Below are 25,891 nucleotides of genomic sequence, written 5' to 3' on the forward strand. Positions count from 1 at the left end.
CAATAGTTATGGGTGCTGAGGGTTGCTTTGTTGTTGTTGTTGTTGTTGTTATGTGTCTTCAAGTCGATTACGACTTATGACGTCCCTGTGAATCAGCGACCTCCAAGAGCATCTGTCATGAACCACCCTGTTCAGATCTTGTAAGTTCAGGTCTGTGGCTTCCTTTATGGACTCAATCCATCTCTTGTTTCTCACATTCCATGTTCCTATTGTGTGCGTCGTACAACTCTCCTTTCGCATCTGTGTGCATCAGCCTCTGGGCTTCCTTTCGGCTTTGACCCAGCTGCATCATTAGTCACAGCGCTACTTGTCCTTGTCCTTTGTTCTTCCCCAGTAGCTTGTTGAGTGCCTTCTGGCCTGGGGGTCTCATCTTCCAGCACTATCTTATGTTGCATTTGGATACTCTGTTCATAGGGTTTACATGGTAAGAGGTATTCAGAGGTGGTTTACTATTGCTTTCTTCTGAGTTTGGATGCATCTTAGTCTGGTGTCTCAGCTTTAACCATTCCACCTTGGGTCCCCCTGCTAGGAATCTAGCCTCTTGGTCTAGACTCCTAACGGCATTGCTCTCAGCTTCTTCATCACTCTCAAACCCCCTCACCATGTTAAGGTGTGCATCCTAGAGGGGGTGAGGGTTGCTAGGAGATTCCTATTCCCCTCACAGAGCTACAATTACCAGAGTTCCCTAGGAAGGATTGATTGTTAAACCACTCTAAGAACTATAGCCCTGTAAGGGGAACAGGGGTCTCCTAAGAATTCTCAGCACCCGTGACAAATTACAGTTCCCCAGAATCTTTGGGGGAAGCCATGACTGTTTAAAGTGGTTTAAGACTGTTTTACATGTATGGTTATGGATGTGGCATTACTCCAAGCCCCACTGGGCATAGCGCATAGGATCAATGTCAGTTAAACACTCAGGACACACATGTATTAATTTTCCCACCAGAATCCAAACACCGTCTGCTGCTGGAATGAGAAATAAGCAGTTCTTGAGTTAGCAGCAGGGTAGTGTTTTGTTATTCGCTTTTCAAATAAACAATGTGTCTGCAATATCTATATGAAAGAGTCTCCAGGGTGCATGTTGCTCCGGTTATCAAACCATCCGATGAAATGCTACTGGTCGCTTCTGTAGAACAGAATGCAATGGGGGAGGGAATCCAAATTCTGTTAAAGGATGTCCCCTGTTCTGCTGTGTTATTCTTCTAGGTGGTGCCAGTGGCACTCTGCTGAACATTTGTCCCGTCCCCCAACCACTGAAGTAACAAGAAGAGGAATTGCATTCAAAGATTCACAGAGGAGAGAGAGGTTTTCAGTGAGTTTATCCAACTATTTTATTCTAAGCAAAAATTAATTAGATGCATCCATCCCTAGATTTTGTAGAATGCTGTCATGTCATCTGCTTAGGAAAAGTACTAAATTTATTATTTATTTATTTATTATTTCAATTTATATACCGCCCTTAGCAGAATAGCTCTCAGGGCGGTGAACAAACAAGATAAAATACAATATATCATAATAAAAATCATAAAAACATATACAAACAAACAAGAAAAAAACACTACAAAAACACAATACGACAAAAATTAAAAATACGGATTAAAAGATTAAAACGGTTAAGAAAATTAAAATGCCTGGGAGCATAAAAAGGTCTTTACCTGGCGCCGAAAAGATAGAAGTGTAGGCACCAGGCGTACCTCTTCGGGGAGGCTGTTCCACAACTCAGGGGCCACCACAGAAAAGGCCCTAGATCTAGTAACCACCCTCCAGGCTTCCCGATGGGTTGGTACCCGGAGGAGGGCCTTAGATTCTGAACGAAGTGAACGGGTAGGTTCGTATCGAGAGAGGCGTTCCACAAGGTATTGAGGTCCCACGCCGTGTAAGGCTTTATAGGTAAGAACCAGCACCTTGAATCTCGCCCGGAAGCAAATAGGAAGCCAGTGCAGACGCGCCAAGACAGGTGTTATATGCGAAGACTGACTGGTCCTCGTCAGTAGTCTGGCAGCTGCGTTCTGCACCAGCTGAAGCTTCCGAATTGTCTTCAGGGGCAGCCCTACGTAGAGCGCATTACAGTAATCCAATCTTGAAGTTACCAGAGCATGAACAACGGAGGTGAGGTCATCCCTGTCCAGATAGGGGCGTAGTTGGGCTACCAGACGAAGATGGTAAAACGCATTCCGTGCCACCGAGGCCACTTGGGCCTCGAGAGACAGGGAAGAGTCGAGAAGAACCCCCAAACTACGTACCTGTTCCTTCAGGGGAAGTGTAACCCCATCCAGAACAGGGTTAACATCCACCATCTGAGCAGGGAAGGCATTCACCAACAATGTCTCGGTCTTGTCTCGATTGAGTCTCAGTTTATTAGCTCTCATCCAGTCCATTATCGCGGTCAGGCAACGGTTCAGCACATCAACAGACTCACCTGAAGAAGATGAAAAGGAGAAATAGAGCTGCGTGTCACCAGCATACTGATGGCAACGCACTCCAAAACTCCTGATGACTGCACCCAGCGGCTGCATGTAGATGTTGAAAAGCATGGGGGACAAAACCGACCCCTGAGGGACTCCGCAATGGAGAGTCCATGGTGTCGAGTGATGTTCCCCAAGCACTACCTTCTGGTGACGATCTGCGAAGTAGGAGCGGAACCACTGCCAAGCAGTGCCCCCGACACCCAACTCCGCGAGTCTCCTCAGAAGGATACCATGGTCGATGGTATCAAACACCGCTGAGAGATCAAGGAGAATCAACAGAGTCACACTCCCCCTGTCCCTCTCCCGACACAGGTCATCATGTACACCGTGCTGTACACCGCCCTGGGAGCTTATTGCTATTGGGCGGTCTAAAAATGTAATAAAATAAAAATAAAAAATAATCATACAGGGCGACCAAGGCTGTTTTGGTGCCAAAACCAGGCCTGAAACCGGATTGAAACAGATCTAGATAATCGGTTTCATCCAAGAGCGCCTGGAGTTGGCTGGCAACCACCCGCTCCAAAACCTTGCCCAAAAAAGGGACATTCGCCACCGGTCTATAGTTGTTTAAATTATCTGGGTCCAAGGAGGGTTTTTTTAAAAGAGGTCTCACTACTGCCTCCTTGAGGCTACCAGGGACCACTCCCTCCCTCAAGGAGGCATTAACCACCTCCTTGGTCCAACCGGTGGTTCCAGCCCTGCCAGCTTTCACTAGCCAAGATGGGCAAGGATCCAGAACAGACGCGGTCGCCCGAACCATTCCAAGCACCTTGTCCACTTCCTCGAGCTGCACCAACTGAAACTCATCCAATAAAGAAAGACAAGGCTGTGCTCCGGACACTTCAATGGATTCATCTGTCACAACATCAGAGTCAAGGTCGCTGCAGATACATGCAATCTTATCTTGAAAGTGTCCAGCAATTTCATTACAGCAGGTCTCAGATGTTTCCATAGTATCATGGGGGCCAGAGTGTAAGAGCCCTCGCACAACTTTAAAAAGCTCCGCTGGGCGGCTTAAAGATGATCTAATAGAGGCAGCAAAATAGAGCTTCTTTGCTGTCCTTACCGCTTTTGTATACAATTTATTGGTGGCACTTACCAAGGCATGATTGTATCCACTGGGAGTTTTCCTCCATCTGCACTCCAGCCTCCTCCTCTCATGTTTCATCGCTCTCAGCTCCGGGGTATATCACGGAGCTGTATGAGCTCTACAGCGAAGGGGGCGCGCGGGAGCGATCGTGTCAAAGATGAAAAACACCCCACCATCAGATCACCATCTCCATGTCCAGTGGCGAAGATCAAATCGAGAGTATGTCCCGACACATGTGTTGGGCCAGTAGAAAATTGAGACAGCCCCATTGTTGTCATGGAGGCAATGAAGTCCTGAGCTGCACCAGATAAGACAGCCTCGGCATGGACGTTGAAATCCCCCAGTACCAAAAGTATAGGGGACTTCAAAAGGACCTCCGAGACTATCTCTGTCAGCTCAGCTAAGGAAGCTGTTGGGCAGCAAGGTGGACGGTACACCAACAGTATTCCTAGTCTGTCTCCCTGGCCCAACACAAGGTGGAGACATTCCAAACCAGTCGCCGTTTGGACAGGGTGCTTGGTGAGAGGAAAAGAACTCCTATAGACCACAGCGACCCCCCCTCCCCGGCCCTCAGATCTACCACAGTGCTGAACCAAATACCCGGGTGGGCAAAGCTGGGAAAGAGCAACTCCTCCCTGATCAGCCACCCAGGTCTCGGTTATACATGCCAGGTCGGCACCCTCCTCCAGAATTAAATCATGGACAAGTGAGGTTTTATTATGTACCGACCTGGCATTCAAAAGCAGCACTTGGAGATCCGAGAGCTGGCTGATAGGACAACCAACAATCCTGTGGATATGAGGAGAACTGGAACAAGGCACAGACACAATTTGTCTGGGACGAGTTCCCCTTACCTGGCCTGTTCTCCTCCTAACGCCATACCTCCCATTACCCATCACTATGTTAATTGGGGCCCCCGAGAGCCCCCCCATGAAGAATGGAATCTTATCTCCCAGGCACATGTTAAAAATACACAAAACCACACAAACAAGCAAACATACCAATCATTCACCCCACATTAGCCCCCACACACACCCAAACAAAACGTTAAAATGAGTTAATCCTCGCCAAGCAGCGATGGCAGTCTCAAGTCCCATCCAAAGGCAAGCCGCAGCAAGGACACCAGGACAGCAACACAGCCCCAAGCAGCAACAGAAGCGCCACACGCGAGCAAGAAAGCGGCGAGGTGGCAAAGATGTACGCCGCAGTGATAGTGTCCTGGGCAACGGCACGGCCCTCAGCGATGATGAAGACGCCCGCAACCAGCGGCGGCGATGGCGGCAACACAGTCCGCAACAGCGAAGTCCACCGGCAGCAACACGGCACCTCGGCGAAGATGACAACGCCCCGCGCGTAAGCGGGCAGGCAGCAGCAATGGTGGCAGCACGGACCACAGCAACGGAGTCTCCAGCAGCGACACGCCCCCCAGCAGCAACGACAACGCCCGCATGCAAGCGGGCCAGCAGCGACGGCGGCGGCGGCGCGGGCCGCGACGACAGAGTCCCCAACAGTGACACGCCCCCAGCAGCAGCAACAGCGCCCGCCTGCAAGCGGGCGGACGGCGGCAATGGCGGCGCGGGCCGCGGCAACGGAGTCCCCAGCGGCGGTGCACCTCCCGGCAGTGACAACAACGCCCGCACGCAAGCGGGCCGGCAACGACAGCGACGACAGCACAGCGCCCGGGCGGCAACGCAAACGGGCAGGTGGGCAAGCAACAGAACGACACACACCGCCGGCAGCAGGGCCCAAACGGTCTGCAACAACTCACACACACACACAACGGCGGCGGCAGCATGGCCAGGGCAGCACAAAGGCCGAGACGACGAGCCCAAGCTGCAAAACAAAACGACAGAAGAGGAGACAAGAGGAAACAAACCACAGCAACGACAACAGCACAAGTATGTGGTAGGTGGTAGGCGGTAACTCAGAACTAACCTTTCTAGTTCTAGTTCCAGTTAAAAGCTGTTAAAAAGATGTTAAAAAGACAAACGGCAGGAGCTTCAAACACAAGCTCCTCTGCCTAAGCCGCCAGGGAGCAGACCACACAGGGAGCAATCAGGCTCCAGGTGTTTTAGGATGAGCAATGTTGTATCCCATATCTGAGAGTATTCACATTCAGTAGAATTTGATGTGGCTGCTCCATCCCCAATTATGTAAATGCTTACATAATTGGACTGTGTGTTTTATTTAAATTGGTGCAATTTTTTTTAAGAATTAAATATTATTAATAAATGAATAGAAACTCCTCTGCCCACTTTTCACCACCAACATGTGGTCCCCGACAGACTATCCCCAAAGAATGCAGAAAAAAAAGTTCCTCACCCCTGCTCCAGTACACAACCCTAGTCTTACTGGGTCAGTAAGGCTGACAACACTGGATGTCTGCCACATCCACAGTAGACATTTAAAGCACTGTGATGCCACTTTAATAGTCATGGATTTCCCCCAAAGAATCATGGGAACTGTAGTTTGTAAAGGGTCCTGAGAGTTGTTAGGAGACCCCTATGCCCCTCCCAGAGCTACAATTCCCAGAGTTTCCTGGGTAAAGGGATTGATTGTTAGCCCACTCTGGGAGCTGTAGCTCTGGGAGGGGAATGGGGTTTCCTAACAAATGCCAGCATCCTTCACAACCTGCCATTCCCAGGATACTTTGGGGAAAGCCATGAATGCTTAAAGTGCCATCATAGCACTTTAAATGTATAGTGTGGCCTAATATGGTCTCCAGTCCAGCTGTCTAAACAAAACAAAACAAAATTCCCAAGGAGGTGCTGTTAATTTCGTAGTTCAGTGATGGGGAACATCCGAAGCCCTCACAGTGTTGTTGGGATATTGAGGGGAAGACACTCACAGCAAGACAACACTGAGCCAGATGCGTTATTTGCCTGACCTAGTCGAAGGCAGCTCAAACTAGGGATGGGGGAGAATTTCGATTCAGTTCGCATTTTAAGCAGAAATTACCAAATTTGCCATTTCCAAAACAATATGAGAACTGAAACACAGCCATCCTTCAAAATTCACATGTATTAGAACTTTGGGATACAGTTCGCCAAGTAAAGAACATTACAAAAAATGCATATATTAGGGGAAAGTGTGCAGAAAAATGAATACGTGAGTGAAAATAACATGCAAAAAGGCATGAAGATGAGAAACGGCTTGCAGAAATGGGTACCTTTGTCAAAACTGCCTACAAAAATGTGTTTATTTGGAGAAATTCGCACTAAGGGTGCAGAATTTTCATGAGGATTTAAAAAAAAAAAATCTGCAGATTGCTGCCGAAATGTAGAGAACTGAATTTATCATTGGAAAAATGAGAAACTGAGAGAACCGAAGCAGACAGATCGTTCTATCCCTAGCTCAGACATCCATCCCTGCTCCAAGAGTAAAAAGCAAAGCAGTTGTCAGTGGGGGTGGTGCATGGCAATTGTTTTCAAATTCAAGCCACCCAAGAAACCGCAAAGACTTTGACTGAGAGGTCTGATATGCAGCAATAGCCCCAAGCCAGGAATGTTATTGCTTTCTTGCTCACCGACTCATCCAGGATGTGACAAAACCAATCCCAGAGCAGGAATCCCAGAAGGCACCAGACAGCTTGCCAGCCTGTGTGTCAGCTTAATGAGGAAGAGCTGACAACCTGTCAAACTGTCACATGGAGGGCAAATATTCTTCCTCGATAACCAAAGCGTGAAGCAGGGTGGGGAGGAGGAATCAAAAGGAAGTAGGCAGAACCTGTCATGCTAGACCAGATGAGGGAGGAGAAACAAGTGGCCCTCCAGATGTTGATGGATTCTCCAACTCTCATCATCCCTCTCAATGGCCATACTGGTTTGGGGTGATGGGAGTTGGAATCCAACAATATTTGGAGGGCGGCAGGTTGGGGAAGACTGGTCTAACTTGATGCAGGAATTCATGAAACAAGTTGAAGTCACAGGAGGTTGGGAAATGCCCTCATGTAGGATGACCATGTCCTACTTTACAGAGGAGTATCCTTTATTTGAAGGGGTTTCCTATAAGTCCAAATTTAGTGTAAATATGAAGAGTTGTATCCAGTGTCAGTCATAGCAGACCCATAGGAATTAGCGGACACGCTACCATAGGTATATTATAGGTATACTCTGAGTAGAATTTAAGGACCATAAGAGGGGGGAGCACAGGGACCTCACTCTTGCCCACTCACAGTAGCTGAGGACCTGGGCAGCAGGTTGAGCAGGCACACAGTGTTCTCCCTACCACTTCAAAGTGAAGATGGGGTGGGGGACTCATATAATTTGCTTTTGTTTGCCACCCTGGGCTCCTACTGGGAGGAAGGGTGGGATATAAACAAACAAACAAACATTACTTCCTCCCTACAAAATGGGCCCTGTTGCTAGAAATCTAGCATGTCAGGGAGAAGGCTTTTCCCCAAGATGCTTGTTTTCTGCACGGTGAGGAAGTTTTGAATGGAGGAACCTTCCCCACCTGCAGTCTGAAGCAATATAGCCATGGCATTGGCATACCCACTCGGTGACAGAACCAGGCCATCACCCTAGAGTGTTACCTTTCTTCTTCCCACAAAGCTACAAGCTATCCATGCATGATTTATACAGCCACTGCTCAAGCCTTGCTTCAAAGAGGAACTGAATATAATATCATTTAGCACATGAATCACCTCGGCCTTCAGCTGGGGGCGGGGCGGCGGAGAAAGAAATAATCAGACATACTGAGATTAAAAATAGTGCAACTGCAGAAATGAAAACAAAACAGAGCCAGAAGGAAGCATTCCGGTTGTTCCTCCTCCTGCACAGAGTTGCGAGGGGATAGCAGGTTTATAGATAGAAGGAGAAAATGCATTTGGTCCATAATAAAAGCAATCTGAATGTTTCCTTCACAAGGCCTACTTTTATTCATAAGATCCTAGAAATTAGAAAGGTTAAGCATGACAATCAGATTTTGGGGGCATCCCAGGTCTACATTAGAACATGGGAGGCAGCCTTACACAGAGCCAGACTCAATGGTCCATCTAGCTTAGTACTTGTCTACGCTGACTGGCAGTAGCTCTCTGGGGTTTCAGAGAGGGAGCCTTTCCCAACCCTACCTAGAGATCCTGGGGGTTGAACCTGCCATGTTCTGCATGCAAAGCAGATGCTCTGCCACTAAACAAGAGCCCTTCCCATAAAGTCTCATGCTCTCTGGCCTTGATCTCCCCTGTGACTCAGAGGAGAAGGCATCATCTGGAGAGCCATTGTCCCTCATTCCAAGACCTTCCAAGCCAGAGGAGGCAGCTTTACTCAACTCATCAGACTCTGAGGGCACCCCTCAATGCAGTCCTCACAACCCCTGTGCCAGCATCTGCAAAATCAGCCCTTTAAAAAAAGAGACAGCTCCTCAGAGAGGGAGATCTTTACAGCAGGTGTAGATCAGCCAGCATTCAGAAGGCCTTGGCACCATGGCTGAGACAACAGCTCTCCCTGGGGTGAGCTCCAGCCAGCACCTGTGACAGGGATCTGTCCAAGGTCCGGAGAGACCACACTTGTGCTCTGCCTGATGATACTGCACAGTCTGCTACCTAACCCTTGCCATATCAGACATGACCTTGCAATAATATCAGTGGCCCTTGATGAAATCAAAACTTATTTGTATATGTATGCATGAGTGCAGTCAAATTTAGTTTTTTGATTTTATTCTTTTATGTCTTACTTCATACTGGGTTTTTTTGCCCCATTTCATTATTTATTGGCTTTTATGTTGACAAACACAAAACAAAAGTAAAATACAACCAAACCAAGTTAACAACTAGCCAAACATTTTAGGCATTTCTATGGGAACACTTATCAAAAGAGTACATCAAGTCCAACAGCATTGAAACACCAGCTATTTTCCGTCTTTGCAAGGATATCAAAGAGAAACGATAACATAGCTCACAGGTAAGAAAACATCATAAGCCTCCCAGATAACTTTTATCATATGAAGTGGAAAACAAATGTAAATAAATAAATAAATGATCACTCACTTGATCTTCAGACTGGCAAGCATGGTTTTGTCAATCCTGGAAAAGATGAGAGAGAGAGAGAGAGAGTTAAACAGATCATTTTATTGTTACTTCCATTGATTTCAAAAAGCAGGGACTTGAGATGTGATATCCAAAAGTAGACAGGACTGTGTCTTTTCTGCGGCAACATCCCATAAAGGGTAGGGTTGCCATATTGCCCGGTTAGCCGGGTTTTACCCAGATTCTTTGCATGCCACCCGGCGCCCATTTAGCCCCTTAGGTGGCCCAGATTCTCAGCTTTAATTTTTAAAAAAAAGTTTCTAGGTGGTCCGGTTCTCGAGATATACATAAAAATGTCAGCCGCCCCTTACTGTTAAATCTTTCTTTAAACAGCACTGTACAGCACTTCGTAGCTTTAACCCTGCCTGTTCAGGATTGCAACCAATCAGTGAAGCCAGGGTTGCATTTGGTTGACCTGAGGCAGTGTCTAGAAAACCTCATTGCAATGCCAGAAAATGGTGGTTTCCCCCCGTTTATCTGAAAATCTCATATATTGGGTAAGTATATACATTTCAGTTTTTTTTCCTCTTGTGTGCAGGAGTCAGATCCTGGGCAGTGTTTTGAAAACCTTCCCAATACTTGCTTTTGTAAAAGCAATGCTAATCCCATATGTTCAGAGTAAATCCCATTGAATTCAATAGGACTTACTTTTGAGTAGACATGGTTATGAATGTACTGAAAATCAATGGGACTTTGGAGTGAATGTAAAAAAGAATTGTGTTTGTGTTCTAACTCTTTCTTTCTTCTCTCCAGTCCTATTTTAAAGCAAGTAGGCAGGGCTTACTTAGGCATTACAGTTTTTATTCTGTAGGAAACTAATACTGATTTTTTAAAAACTAATACTGATTTTTCTGCAATGACCAACTGGTTTGACAATAAACTATTATATGAGCTGTATGTATTTATACATCTGCAGTGTGTGCATGTGCGTGTATGGAGTGTTTCCAACAACCCTGTGAGGTAGGGTTGGAAACCAAGGCAGCTCACAACAAGAAATAAAGCCATTTAAAATCCAATAACCATAAAAACAAGTATAAACAGTTACAAAACAGCGTAAAGTGGCATGATTTGGAATTTTGGGTTGTGTGAATGAAGTTGCTTATCACTTGAGGTTGCATTTCTGTCCCTGTTTGAGTAAGCCCCACTGAATACACTGGGACTTGCTTCTGAATAAATAAACCTAGGATTGCACTATAAATATATTTACAGTTTGTGTAAATAATAAATATATTTGATAGTCATGCTTATATAAATAATTCTTCATATATCATATTTTTGGTTTTTGGTTAGGAATCCTGACTGGCTGTGAGATGCTTAGTTTTCTGCCTTACTCATAGGAATCTTCTTGTGGTTGGTATGGTGTTGCATTTAAGAAATCATGGTACGAAATGGCCCTGAATCAGTATAAGGCAGATTCCTTGGTTCCTAAAAGTGGGAAGAGACTCAAGGGCCACAGTGACTCCAACATTTATTTATGTATTTTTATTTACAACATTTATATACCGCTTCATTGTAAAAAAAATCTCAGAGTGGTTTACAGAAAGAATTAAAACAATAAAATTATTGGCAAAAGCATTAAGGACAGATACTTAAAAACATTCAAAATAATAAAACCAACAATGAGTTAAAAACAGATTTAAAAACACAATAGCTTCCACATGCCTGGAAAAGCTTGCCTCAAGAAAACTGATTTTAGCAGGTGCTGAAAAGAGGCGTCTGCCTAATGTCAATAATTGTTATAATTATTTCAATAATTGTGCTGCAGCATTCTGCATTAACTGCAGTCCCCAGGTCAGGTTGTGCTGCATGGGGATTTCTGTGACCTTGGCTGACTGGCTGCTAGGATTTTTTTAGTTTGGGTTTTTGGTTATGAATCCTAACTGGTTGTGGGATGCTGAGTTTTCTGCCTTACTCACAGGAATCTTGTTGTGGTTGGTATGGTATTACATTTAGGAAAGTTTTACTGCCTTTTGTGTTGTTTTTTTCCTATTTGCATTTCACTTATCTTTAACCTCACTCCGTTACAGCCATAGAAGCAACAGCAGCATATGCAAGGTAATTAACTCCCATTAGTGATAAGAGCAAGAATTTATAATTATTATTTTAATTAAAACAAGAGGCTTATGAGTACTTTGAAGAGGACCAGATATTTATTTTCTTTCTGAGCCCAGGACTGGGACTTTCATGATGCCCGGGGGGTGGGGGGGCAGAAGCAGGACAGTAGTCGATAAGAAAGACATCCTGGCATTGGTAAACTAATTAGCAAGGTATGTGTGGGGCTGTTGCACACTTCCAGGCCCAGTTTCATTTTGAGTATGTTGGTGGAAACTGTGTAGATGTGGTTGATCAAAGGGAGAAGAAATTTTGAGTTAAGCAAAGCTCAGCGTTTATAAAACCTAAGAAACATACAGATACTGTGAATGTCTGAGTGCCTGCACCAGTGGAATACTGTAGGAACTTGTAAAACTTGCTGCAACAGTATTTAGAACTGAGCATGTGGTGTGAAAGACTCCTTTTCCTAACATTTTGGCTTCTTGTTTTTCTCCACCCACCACATCTCTGAAATATATTGTATATGTAATTGTTAACCATACTAAAAAATGTAAATAAGTTTATTTCAGTCAATGACCAGCAAAAGTTAACCATACTGCTGCCCTGACTTATTTTATGTTTGTTGCTATTTTGTGTTTTTATTATGTTTTTATATTGATTGTGTGTTTTTATTGTTTTATTATATTTGTAAGCTGTGCTGAGCTCTGTTTTTAACAGCAGAAGGGCAGGATATAAATCGTCTTAATCAATCAATCAATACTCCATAGTGTTGGGAACTAGAGTCTAGGCATTTAAGGCTGAAAATGTTGCTTTTTAAAAAAAGATTTCTCACATCTTTCCCCAGGTTTTGGTGGCAATTCCTAGGCACAAAAACAAAACAACTGGACAATCCAAATATTAATATGCAACTAATCTGCATAATATGCAAATAATATGCAAATTAGCCTGTCTGGATTTGTGGAACTGGAATATGGCAACCCTAATAAAGGGAGAAAATGGGCCTGGGTCCTCAATTCAGCATCCTAAAAAATGTTGAGCTTTCAGAGGTCTTACTGTTGTTTCAAGACCAAGTTTCTAGTTCTTAAGGCTGAGGGGTGCTCTTGGAGGTCGCTGATTCATAGGGTCTCCATAAGTCATAGTCGACTTGGAGGCACATAACAACAACAAGGATGAGGGGATATGCTAGAAAAATGTGTGGACAAATCCTAGCGATCATTTCACACCCTTGATATTTGAAGGCATAGGATTTCTAGGAGGGCAGAAGGCAAGGCTTTATTGCCCTAGATAGTTTTTTCTACCCCTTCATTACTAGAAGAGTAAACACAAATTATGCCCCTCAAAAGTAGGGCTGTCAGCCAATTTTCAAACATTTTAAGTCAATAGGGATGCAATCGTACACATTTAATTAGTTAAGACAGCTTGCCAATGGATAGGAATAAAACAATCCTATCAATGAATAAATCACACTTTGTTTGTTGGGGTAGGGAAGTGGCGGCCCTACAAATACTGTTGGACTACAACTCCCATCATCCATGACTACGGGCAATGCTAACACGAACCATTAGAAGTTGGAGCTCAGTGATATCTGCAGAGCCACAGGAAGGAATGGGACAGAAATCCGATTCAGTTCACACTTAAAGGTGAATAATTCACACTTCCGAAACAATATGCAAAACAAATACAGCCATCTTTAAAAATTCAGTGTGCATAACGATGCCTATATTAGTGAAAATGACATACAAAAAGTATATCACTGCTTTGCAAAAAAATGTGTACATCAGGCAAAACTGAATACAAATGTCTAGATTAGGAGAAACTCATTATGAATGCTGATGAATTTTTATGAGGACTTCTCTTATTAAAAAATACAAACTGATATGGAAATGTGAAGAACTGAAGTTAAGGGTTGTATTCAATAAGTCCTACTCAGAGTAGACCCATTGAAGTTAATAGACATGGCTAACTTAGGTTCATACATTTGAATGGGTCTACTCTGAGTAGGACTAGCATTGAATACCACCCTAAGATCAGAGACATGAGAAACCAAAACAGACAGATTCACTAATCCCTTGCCACAGGCTTTTCACCATATTTTCGATATTATGTTGTGGGTCTCTTAGCAGCAGGATATAAAAGGCATTCATTAATTTCCTATGTGTGAAAGAAAGCAGAAGGCTTCTAAGACAGAGCCTTCCACCCACGGGCATTTTGCTTTCTTTTTTAAAGTCCTTGTATTAAAACAGTCTTTAAAAATACACTGTCCCAATAAATGGGCAGCACTTTTTAATCACACTTAAAAAAAAAAAAATCAGTCTAACCAATGAAATTGGCTTAGGCCTCAATCCCACACAGCAAGCCATCCCTTTCCATGAGACTCACTTCTGAGGATTACACATAGGATTACCATGCATAGCTGCAGTCTTCAGGGGTGGCCAACTTTTTCGAGCCAGAACTTGAGAAAGTGCTGAGGGCGCCAGTCACTAAATGGCTGCCATGGGGTGGGAGGGATGGCATGACACAAAATGACAAGAGAGAAAAAGATAGAAAGGGCCATGAAATGTGGATCCTTTTTGTATACAGTAGGGCCCCGCTTATACTGCGGGTTAGGGACCAGGCCCCCGCCGTAAAGCGGAAATCGGCGTAAAGTGGAACCCATTGACTATAATGGGTCGTGTCGCGCGAAAATGCTGCAAAATGCTGAAAAACCGCCAAATCGGGTTTAAAACGGGAAATTTCCCCTAATTGAAAGCTGCCGCGTCAACGGAACGCCGTAAAGCGGAACGCCATAAAGCGGGGCCCTACTGTATGTGGTGGGATTGCATGTTTCTAAAGTGATAAGTCAGTGGCTTTCCCCTGAACCAGGCTTGGCTTTGCTAATGAGGGAAAGCAAAGTGAACCCTAAGGCCACATTCACACTCCACTACTTACTCCACTATTATTCCACTCAAACTGATCAAGATTGTTTGTGAAGGGTGTTCACAATTGTTGAAAAGGAAATGTACTGCCTTCAAGTCGATTCCTACTTATAGCAACCCTATGAATAGGGTTTTCATGAAACTGAGAGGCAGTGACTGACCCAAGGTCACCCAGTGAGTTTCATGGCTGTGTGGGGATTCGAACCCTGGTCTCCCAGGTCATAGTCCAACACCTTAACCACTACGCCATACTGGCTCTCAGTCTTGTTAGGAGACCTCTATTCTCCTCATACAGCTGCAATTCCCCAAGTGGTTTAACAATCAATCCCTCTCCCCGAGCAACTGTTAAGTCCTCTTGCTGCCCTTTACCCAAAAAGACACAGGAGTCAGAGTTTTCTGCGGCCAGCATCTAGAACAAGAAGAAAGAACAGGAAGAAAACCCCACAGGTGGCATGCCTGAATATGTTTTCCAGGCAGCCCTAAATAATCACTGGCAGAACAACAGATCAAAGACATTCTCCAACAATCACAGTCATAATAACACTGACCCAATACACTATGCTTCTCCGCACTAGATATACACCTATATTATCCCTACAAATTTAGGCACTATGGTGGCTTTCTTATTCGAGTGGGATAGCACCTGTCATCACAGGCAGAAACGCTTGATGTGTCTGGTGGTACTGGTGACCGTGGAGCAGCCACTGGTGGAATGTCTTCTTCAAGGGCAGGTGCTGATGGTGGTGACTCAGAAATTGCAGTTGGAACTCCAGTCATGCCTGGTGCTACCTCTTTGTTCTGTACCCCTGATTTCCTCAACTGGTCAATGTTGTTGGGAGCAATCTCTACAGCATAAGAGGGTGGTCCAGTCCTTTCTTTGATTGTACCAGATACCCATTTCTGTTCTCCTCTGTAGATTGCTCAGCTTGTTTCAGGTGTTTGTCCTGAACACTTCTTCCCAAATTTGGCTTGAGAAGATCCAACCTTGAACTCAAAGTACGACCCAACAACAACACTGCAGGTGATCGGTTTGTTGCTGCATGTACAGTGTTGCGGTATAAAAATCCATTGTGGCCCTCAGAACTCTCCACAGGCCACACCCCTCACTGGCCCTTCCTGACACCCCAAATGGTTTGCCCAGCTGGAATGTGTCCTTGCCCAGGTTATAAGGGTTATAAGGGACACCCCAGTCCCTCTCTACTTTGTCCCTCCTCTTGAGCAAACCTGCCAGGTAGACCCCTGGTGATGAAGCCTGCTAGCCGCTAAACATGCACACCTCTGTTTCCCGAGGGAAACCTCTCTCATGCTCCAGGGGGCACCCTCAGGGCCTAGGCTCACGGTCCAAGAAGGGCAAACCTTTTAATCAAAACACTTACCCAGGAAAGAAGGGTTGAAAGGACAGCACAGTCTCAAAACAAACCAAAGTCATAAAATCATAGAATCATAGAATAGTAGAGTTGGAGGGACCTATAAGGCCATCAAGTCCAACCCCCTGTGCAACGCAGGAATCCAAATCAAAGTATTCCCGACAGATGGCTGTCCAGCTGCCTCTTCAATGCCTCCAGTGTCAGAGAGCCCACTACCTCTCCTGTCTGACAACTTTTCATGTACTTGAAGAGTGCTATCATATCTCCCCTCAGTCTTCTCTTCTCCAGGCTAAACACGCCCAGTTCTTTCAGTCTCTCCTCATAGGACTTTGTTTCCAGTCCTCTGATCATCCTTGTTGCCCTCCTCTGAACCTGCTCCAGTTTGTCTGCATCCTTCTTGAAGTGCGGAGACCAGAACTGGATGCAATATTCAAGATGAGGCCTAACCAGTGCTGAATAGAGGGGAACTAATGCTTCACACGATTTGGAAACTATACTTCTGTTAATGCAGCCTAATATAGCATTTGCCTTTTTTGCAGCCACATCACACTTTTGGCTCATATTCAGCTTGTGATCAGTGACAATTCCAAGATCCTTCTCACATGTCGTACTGCTGAGCCAAGTATCCCCCATCTTATAATTGTGCATTTGGTTTCTTTTTCCTAAGTGTAGAACTTTGCATTTATCCCTGTTGAATTTCATTCTGTTGTTTTCAGCCCAATGCTCCAGCCTATCAAAGTCCCTTTGAAATTTGTTTCTGTCTTCCACGGTATTAGCTATGCCCCCCAATTTTGTATCATCTGCAAATTGGATAAGCATGCTCTGTACCTCCTCATCCAAGTTGTTAATAAAAATGTTGAAGAGCACTGGGCCCAGGACCGAGCCCTGTGGTACCCCACTCGTTACTTCTGCCCAGTTTGAGAAGGAACCGTTAATAAGCACTCTTTGAGCACGATTCTGGAGCTTACTGTGGATCCACCTGATAGTTGTTCCATCCAGCCCACATTTAGCTAGCTTGCTAATCAGAATATCAGCTCTGTTAAAGTCAAGGTATATTATGTCCACAGCATTCCCATAGTCTTCAAGGGAGGTTACCCAATCAAAAAATGAGAGGAGTTTGGCAGGATTTGTTCTTCAAAAATCCATGTTGGCTCCTAGTAATCACTGCATTGTTTTCAAGGTACTTACAGATTGACTGCTTCATAATCTGCTCCAGAGTTTTTCCAGGGATTGACGTTAGCCTGACTAGTCTGTAGTTCCCCGGTTCCTCCTTTTTGCCTTTTTTGAAGATAGGGACAACATTAGCTCTCCTCCAGTCATCCGGCACTTCACCAGTCCTCCACAATTTCACAAAGATAATAGACAGCGGTTCTGAGAGTTCTTCAGCCAGTTCCTTCAATACTCTAGGATGCAGTTTATTGGGCCCTGCCGATGTGAACTCATTCAAAGTGCTTAGGTATTCCTTGACTGTTTGTCTATCAATCTCAAATTCCAATCCTGCCCCTTCTACTTCATGTTTCCCGGGAGGGTCACAGTTCCTTTTTTGGGAGAAGACTGAGCAAAAGTAGGAATTGAGCACTTCTGCCTTTTCTGTGTCATCTGTTATCATTTTGCCATCCTCATTGAGTAGCTGTGCCACCGTTCCTTTACTCTGTCTTTTACTATGGACATACCTGAAGAAAGCTTTTTTGTTGCTTTTAGCTTCCCTCGCTAACCTCAGTTCATTCTCAGCTTTAGCCTTCCTGACACCATCCCTGCAATTCCGTGATACCTGCCTGTACTCTTCCTTTGTGGCCTGGCCTTCTTTCCACTTCCTGTATGTGTCCTTTTTTTGTTTTCAAGTCATCTCTAAGCTTTTTGTGAAGCCACATTGGCTTCTTCTGTTGTTTCCCCCCTTTTTTCCTTGTTGGAATTGCTTGCCATTGAGCTTTTGGAATTTCCTTTTTTAGAAACTCCCACCCATCTTCGACTCCTTTTCTCATTAGGGTGGCTTGCCATGGAACCTTACTTACAATTGTTCTGAGTTTATTAAAATCAGCTTTCCTGAAGTCCAGGGTGCGCATATGGCTACTCTCAGCTTTTGTGTCTGTTAATATCAAGAATTCAAGTATGGTGTGGTCACTTTCCCCCAGAGTTCCCGTAACTGCCACTTCATCCACCAAATCATCTCTATTGGTTAGAATCAAGTCAAGGATAGCTGATTCTCTGGTTGCTTCCTCCACTTTCTGTAGGAGGAAGTTATCTGCAACACAAGTCAGAAATTTCTTGTAGGGAAATTGGCAGAATTTGTCTCCCAACAGATATCGGGATAATTGAAATCCCCCATTACTGCTACATCATGCCTCCTCGAAACATTGGCAATTTGCTTTTGAAAAGTTACATTCTCGTCTTCTCCTTGATTGGGTGGTCGGTAATAGACTCCAAGCACCACATTCCTTTTATTACTTGCCCCATTAATTTTAATCCAGATACTCTCGGTGGAACTACCAAGCTCATCTTCCTGTATTTCTGTGCAGGGATATATATTTTTAACATATAGCACAACTCCACCTCCCTTTTTATTCCTTATGTTCTTTTTGAACAAGTTATATCCTTCAGTTGCTGTATTCCAGTCATGGGAGTCATCCCACCAAGTTTCAGCCATACCTATCAAGTCAAGCTCACAGAATCAGTCTTGGTCCAAAGCGTGATCCATAAAACAAGGTCATTATTAAACGGAGTTCACCAAGGAGCCAGAGACCTCCAGGAAAGTAGTCATCCTGGGTCTCAGAGGGTCTTAGAGCCTTTACTTTTTTGGCAGCAAGGTCCCAGCAGGATCCTTGTGTCTTCAGCATGAAAGGGGAGTGTGTGAGCCATTGATAAGAGTCTTCTGACATGCTTCCTTGCCCTTTCCTGCTGATTGGAGCCAATCAAAGTGAAAGGAAGCGAGTCAGCCATTGAGAAGACTTTTCTCAGCAGCTAACACTCTCCCCTTTCATGCTTATTGGCTCCTAGGGATATCTGCTGTTGTGGGAGAAGACATTAACAACGATATCATTCTCAAAGCAGTGGCAAAAGGAAGGGCGTGGCTATGACTAATATGAAGGGACCCTACACATGAATTTGCCACTACACTACTGGAGACCTGTGCTGTTTCTGGCAACCAGAAGGCACAAGAAGGAGGTCATACGTACTCTGGCCTCCTTAACCATAGCTGCTAGTGTTGAAATTATATCAGGGATTGCATACTCATTTATTTGAGAGTACGCAGACTGACGACTCTGGGTCATTAGGTCTATGGCATCACTCTTTGGCCTAGAGACTCACAGATTCTGGCACCAGCACTGGTGGGGGAGGGACTCCACCACTCTTCTGACATTTTCAAGGGGTCTTCATCAGTTATCAGCCCAGAGGACCCCTTAAGAGGATCCTCAGCATTGGATCCAGGAGGCTCTGCCAGCTCTTCTAGGACTTCAACCTGCCGGGTGTGTGGCTCACCTCCCCAAAACTCAGCGTCTGGCACCAGGTCAGGACTAGGCATGCCACATGTCTCAGCTCTTGGACCTCCTAATTGGCCAAGGGTTCTAGGCATGTTCTTATGGGAGAGCACAGTCCTGGACTAGTTGGGCCAATGGGCTGAAGCCAGCTTCATGATCAGTGGCTGGTGCCCATTGGGATTTCTGAGGTAGAAGGCAGGGAGGCTAGGCTAGGTGAAGCCAGCACCAATGACAGGCAGACCCAGCTAATTCTAATGTATCTCCTGTCTCTCCCATATTAAGTTTTGCAAAAGCAACACTGAGACAAACAGGGAGGAAGCTCACAGCCAGGGCCGTCCCCTGGACTGGTTGTCAGTAAGAAGGCAGGCAAGTGGGGACTGGCTGAGAGAGAGCCCGCTGAGGTTGATGGGACAGCGTTCACTTGCCCAATAGAGAAGCCTCCACTGCATTATTATTATTTATATTTATATTTATATCCCACCCTTCCTCCCAACAGGAGCCCAGGGTGGCAAACAAAAGCACTAAAACACTTGAACACATCATAAAAACAGACTTTAAAATATATTAAAACAAAACAACCATTAAAAACATATTAAAACATCTTTAAAAACATTGTTAAAAAGCTTTAAAAACATCTTTTTAAAAAAAAAAAAGAAGAAGGCTTAAAAACATACTAAAAAGCAATTCCAAGACACAGGCTGGGATAAGGGCTCTGCTCATAAGGTTTGTGAAAGAGGAAGGTCTCAAGCACTCCCAGGCCTTGCAAAGGGCAAACGCACTTCATTCACCACACTTCGTGTAATAGGGTGTGTCACTGATGTGACCAACCAGCTCCACCCAGCAAGATAGCCACAATAAGAGATTTTCTGGCAACCACTTCCTTTTCAGTAAACAGAGATAAACTTTTCTATACTTGAACTCAGCAATGCATTTGCAGCCAAGCCCAGGTCTCAGCTACGTGATCCAAAGTTAATGTTCCTGTGATGGTGCTCGATTTTGCACTGTTCCCATTCTCTTAATTTGTTTGTTTGCTCATTTTATATATTACTATGTGACCATTTAGGGCAAACAAACAGACAAGCCAGCTTGCAAAAGAAAAAGGAAAGATAAAATCATAATATGCCATTCCAGTAAAAATAAAACCATAAAAAAAGCTCACACATATAGCAGTTTAAAACATTTCATAATCCAACACAGCATTAATGTAGTGCTTTTTTAAGTGTAAAAACCCATCGTGACCACTAAACTGCAGCATGAAATACAAACCCTGTCAAAGAAAAGGAAAGATGTATCCTGCCTCTGCTTGATTATTTTCCTCATTCATTGAACTTCCTCCAATCTAATCTATCACATAATAGTAAACCTTGAACATATCACCAAGGAAACATAGGAAGCTGCCTTCTAATGAGGCAGACCCTTGGTCCATCTAGCTCAATACTTACACTGACTGGCAGCACCGCTCCAGGGTTTCAGATAAGGAGCTTCTTCCCAGCTATACCTGGGATTGAATCTGGGACTTTCTGCATGCAAAGCAGGTGGTCTCCCTCTGAGCTATATTGTTCTCCTTAGGAAGAAACCTAGGAAGTTATGACCAATGCCTGAAGGTCACATAGCTCAGGGCACAGCATCTGCTGCATATGCGGAAAATCTAAAACCCTGCAGAGCCATTGCCAATGTGGACAATACTGTGATAGGTAGACCAGTGGTTTGACTCAGTATAAGGAACAGTAGTATAGTGGCAAATTCAGAAGTGCAGGGTCCCTTCTTAATAATCACACCCCTCCCTCTTTTTTTTCTTTTCTTTGCTGCTGGGTTGAGAATGAGATCCTTGTTAAATTAAAGTTTATTATTATTGTTGTTGTTGTTGTTGTTGTTGTTAATGCCTTCTCCCACAACCACAGATGTCCCTAGGAGCCAACGAGGACGAAAGTGGAGAGTGTTAGCTACTGAAAAGAGTGTTCTCAGTGGCTCACTCACCTCCTTTCACTCTGATTGAGTCCAATCAGCAGGAAAGGACAAGGAAGCATGTTAGAAGACTCTTCTCAGTGGCTAGCCCTTTCATGCAGATTGGCTCATGGGATGCTGAAGACACAGGGACCTGGCTGGAACCCTGCTCCCCAAAAAGTAAGGGGTCTAAGACCCCCTGAGACCCTGGGCGACTGCACCACTAATAAGGAACTTCCTATGTTCCTATATCAGGCTGCAGTTTAGGACCAGGTTATCTGAAGGACCAAGTGCCTGACCACTGTTGTCCACGCACTGGTAACCACCAGGTTGGATTACTGTAATGTGCTCTATGTGGGGCTGCCCTTGAGGTTGGCCCGGAAGCTGCAGCAAAATGCGGCAGCGAGATTGCTCACTGGGGCAGGGTATCGCCAACATGTCACCTGGCTGCTGAAAGAATTACAGTGGTTGCCCATTTGCTACCGGGCCAAGTTCAAGGTTCTAGTTTTGGTGTACAAAGCCCTATACACCTTGGGACCAGGACACCTGAAAAACCGGCTTCCTCTCAGGTTCTTCTTACGTTCTTACATGTATAGTGCAGATGGCGCCTGAGTTTCTCATTTATAGGGATATTTAAGGACAGAATTGCAGGCAGATTCCACACACACACACACACACTCAAACACAACACTTCATGAAAACATACTTTTGCAAGGCAACACTTGAGAGCCCCTTTTTGAAATTGTAGCCAACAGATCAGAGACACCGTCCCTAACCCCCGCATTCCAAAGTAAGTGAAGCCAGACCCACCATCCATATCCTCCAAAGGAGACGCTCCGCTTCCTCTGAAACATTGTGGCAGCTTCTTCTCACGCCTGGCGCTCACCCACTTGCTCCAGCCCAGTGACCAGCTCTTGTTCCTCGGGACGGCAGCTCACTCGCTCCCACCGAGGTAGAACGATGCGAAGACGCAAACGCCTTGCATTTGGCATATTCAGAGGGTGTCTTCTGCAGTGCAGCTATATTTTGCACCCCTCTGCACGTGAAGGAAACCGCTTTGACCACTTCCTGCCCCAAACGGTCTCTGCGATTGTCGATTAAGGAGGTGAGGTCTCTCCCCTTTGGGAATGTAGCTGGCCCATTTATTTACTTTTCTTGGTGCTATAAAACCTCAGTGCCTTTGTATGTTGCTGTTGTTTTTGTTTTCCTCACTGTTCATTTCTTTACAGATTTAAAGATCCAGTTTGGCTAGTTAGTTATATCTTATACTGCCCCTTATACAATTCGCTGAGGGCCAGGTTCATCCTTCCTTTTCAGACTTCTTTAGAAATGCAACCAGATGAGCTTAAGATCAGATGGTCACTGGCAGACACATATAAATTTGTCATTTACAGGGTAGCCTAGTTTGCATTCACCACGATAAAAATTAGAACAGCCTTTCTGAATTATACCAGTGTTAAAAACTAAGAGGAGCTCATTTGAGTTTGCTCCTAACCTAAACAAATGTTGTAAACTCCTGTTACTCCCATTTGTAGTTTTAGGGTTTTGTCCACATTTCATCGGATTGAATTTTAATGTTTTATAAACATCTCCTTTTCTATGTCTCTCTGTATTGGAATGACCATTGGCTAAAAACGGTATCAATAAAGATTGATTGATTGATTGTTAGTTAGTTAATTAGTTAGTTATTAGATATATATATCCCGCCCTTCCTCCTAGTAGGAGTAATATTTCAGTCAGCCAATCTGCAAACATGGCAGTGGAGCTATCAGGTCACTGTCCTATCGACCTCAGTCTGGCCAGAGCCAGCCCCCACCTGCCTGCCTTCTGAATTACAACCAGCCAGAGGGTGGCTCTGCCTGTTCATTGGCTCTGGCTCCACCTACTGTTGGCATCCCTGCCTTGCACCCCACCAATCCCAATGGGCACCAGCCACCACTGATACCTAGACTACCAATATAAATCAGTTTTCTCCAAGTTTCGATACCCTCGCTTTCCTCAAAGAATCAAGGCCAAGGACTGCTAAGAATGCTCCATTAGAAGATTATTGGCTGGGTTAGCCCTACATACTAAAAAACTACAGATCCCAGGATCCCCTAAAATGAAGGAACGGCTGCTAAACCATTTCAAATCTGTCCACAATGTTGCACACCACCCCAATCTCCGAACGGTAAGAGATCTCCAGGGGTCCCTGTGCTTGCCCAGGGTTTGGTTGCCTTGGAAAGAAGGTCAGCGGAGACTGTGATGTCTTTTAGGAAATATGGTTTATTTATTTACACACATTCCAACCTGAGTTTAAGATTGGGGGGTTCAAAGCATCAGCAGGCCAATAGATCTTGCTTTCCCATCAGGCTTACAGGAGGCATCCTAAAGCCATGGTGCTGGGGGCCAGCCCCTCTTGCATGTCTCCTCGACTTGCTAAAAACACAAACCTCTCTTTTGACCCTAAGGGGGGGCTCTCCTGAAAAATTTCAATAACAATAGGATCTCCCTGGCCCATTCGCCAGTTAATGGGCACTTGATAAACCCATTAGCCTACCTGGCCAATCTGTTAGATTAACAAAAGATATTCATCTGACCAGCAGAGCAGGTTTCTCACCTCCAGGTGCAGGGTTCCAAATCAGAGGCTGGAAGGGGACTCATAGAAATCATCTGTTTCAACCCCCAAACTCATAACAATTACATAATTACATACACACACACACACACACAGTAATTTTTGGGCAAAGCCTGAATTCAGTCTGTGTCATTACCCTCACTCTGATTTGGCTTCATGATGACATGTGAACAATACCTCTGATTGGACAGATGATGCCTTGATGTCATCACCCTGCCTATATCAGGGCAGGGAACTTCAGGCCTGGGAGCCAAAGCCAGACCTCTTTCTCTGTCTCTCAGAACTCTCCCAAGGCAGGCTACATCTCAGAATATGCCTGCAACCACCATTATCTGTTTTCGGAGCTAGGCAAATACATTTTTATTCACCCAGGCCTTTGCAGCTTAATAAGACAATAATGCTGGGAAAAACAGAAGGGGGTAGTAAAAGAGGAAGGCCAAACAAGAGATGGATTGATTCCATAAAGGAAGCCAGAGACCTGAAGTTATAAGATCTGAACAGGGTGGTTTACAACAGATGCTATTGGAGAGCTGACTTGACCCAACACAGAAATCTAGCGAATATCAGCCCAGGCTGGCAGCCGCTCTCAGTGAATAACGTTGCTTGACTTCAAAGTGATGGTTGTTGTTGATATGTGCCTTCAAATCAATTACGACTTATGGAGACCCTGTGAATCAGCGACCTCCAATAGCATGTGTCGTGAACCACCCTGTTCAGATCTTGTAAGTTCAGCTCTGTGGCTTCCTTTATGGAATCAATCTATCTCTTGTTTGGCCTTCCTCTTTTACTACCCCCTTCTGTTTTTCCCAGCATTATTGTCTTTTTTAGGGAATCATGTCTTCTCATTGTATGTCCAAAGTATGATAACATCAGTTTCATCATTTTAGCTTCTAGTGATAGTTCTGGTCTAATTTGTTCTGACACCCAATTATTTGTCTTTTTCACAGTCCATGGTACCCACAAAGCTCTCCTCCAACACCACATTTCAAATGAGTTGAAATCTGCTTTCTTCACTGTCCAGCTTTCACATCTATACATAGAGATCGGAAATACCATGGTCTGAATGATCCTGATTTTAGTGTTCAGTAATAAACAGAAGAAAGTAGAAAAAGAGAAAGACCAAACAAGAGATGGATTGATTCCATAAGGCCACAGACCTGAACAGGGTGGTTCACAACAAATGCTATTGGAGGTCGCTGATTCATAGGGCTGCCATAAGTTGTAATCGACTTGTAGACTCATAACACACACACACATATAGCAGGCTAGTTTCTACACACACACATACACCCCTCTCTACCCTCCATTCAGACAAGCAGGAGACCTTATCAAAGATATGTTTCATCCAGGCAAAAGAAAAGAAAATCACCCAATGCTTTATAGATTACAGCAAAGCCTTTGACTCTGTAGATCATGAAAAACTATGGAATGCTTTAAAAGAAATGGGGGTGCCACAGCATCTGATTGCGCAACCTATACTCTGGACAAGAGGCTACTGTAAGGACAGAATATGGAGAAACCGATTGGTTCCCCATCAGAAAGGGTGTGAGACAGGATTTTATCGCCCTATTTGTTTAATCTATATACAGAACATATACGGAAAGCAGGACTGGACCAAGATGAAGGAGGTGTGACAACTGGAGGGAGAAATATCAATAATTTAAGGTATGCAGACGATACCATACTACTACCAGAAAACAGTAATGATCTGAATGCTGATGAAAGTTAGAGGAAAGCACAAAAGCAGGACTACAGCTGAACGTCAAGAAGACTAAAGTAATGACAACAGAAGATTTATGTAACTTTATAGTTGACAACGAGGACATTGAACTTGTCAAGGATTATCAGTACCTTGGCACAGTCATTAAGGGAGACAATAGTCAAGAAATCAGAAGACTGGGCAGCTATGAGAGAACTAGAAAAGGTCTTCAAATGCA

The 25,891-nt window shown here is 44.6% G+C and overlaps 1 protein-coding gene across 1 annotated transcript in view; it reads right to left on the minus strand.

The window, feature by feature from the left end:
* The window catches only part of RAP1GAP2 (RAP1 GTPase activating protein 2), a 335,084-nt gene extending 312,890 nt beyond the window's left edge, over nucleotides 1-22,194 (minus strand). The window contains exons 1-2 of the mRNA XM_061604666.1: nucleotides 22,148-22,194; nucleotides 9,545-9,580 (exon numbers count right to left, since the gene is read on the minus strand). Of these exons, the coding sequence (XP_061460650.1) occupies nucleotides 9,545-9,580; nucleotides 22,148-22,191 (80 nt within the window). The 5' untranslated portion in view covers nucleotides 22,192-22,194. The remainder of the gene's footprint in view (nucleotides 1-9,544; nucleotides 9,581-22,147) is intronic.
* Between the last annotated feature and the right edge of the window lie 3,697 nt (nucleotides 22,195-25,891).

This window comes from Rhineura floridana, chromosome 21, assembly GCF_030035675.1.
Source record: "Rhineura floridana isolate rRhiFlo1 chromosome 21, rRhiFlo1.hap2, whole genome shotgun sequence".
Taxonomy (NCBI): domain Eukaryota; kingdom Metazoa; phylum Chordata; class Lepidosauria; order Squamata; family Rhineuridae; genus Rhineura; species Rhineura floridana.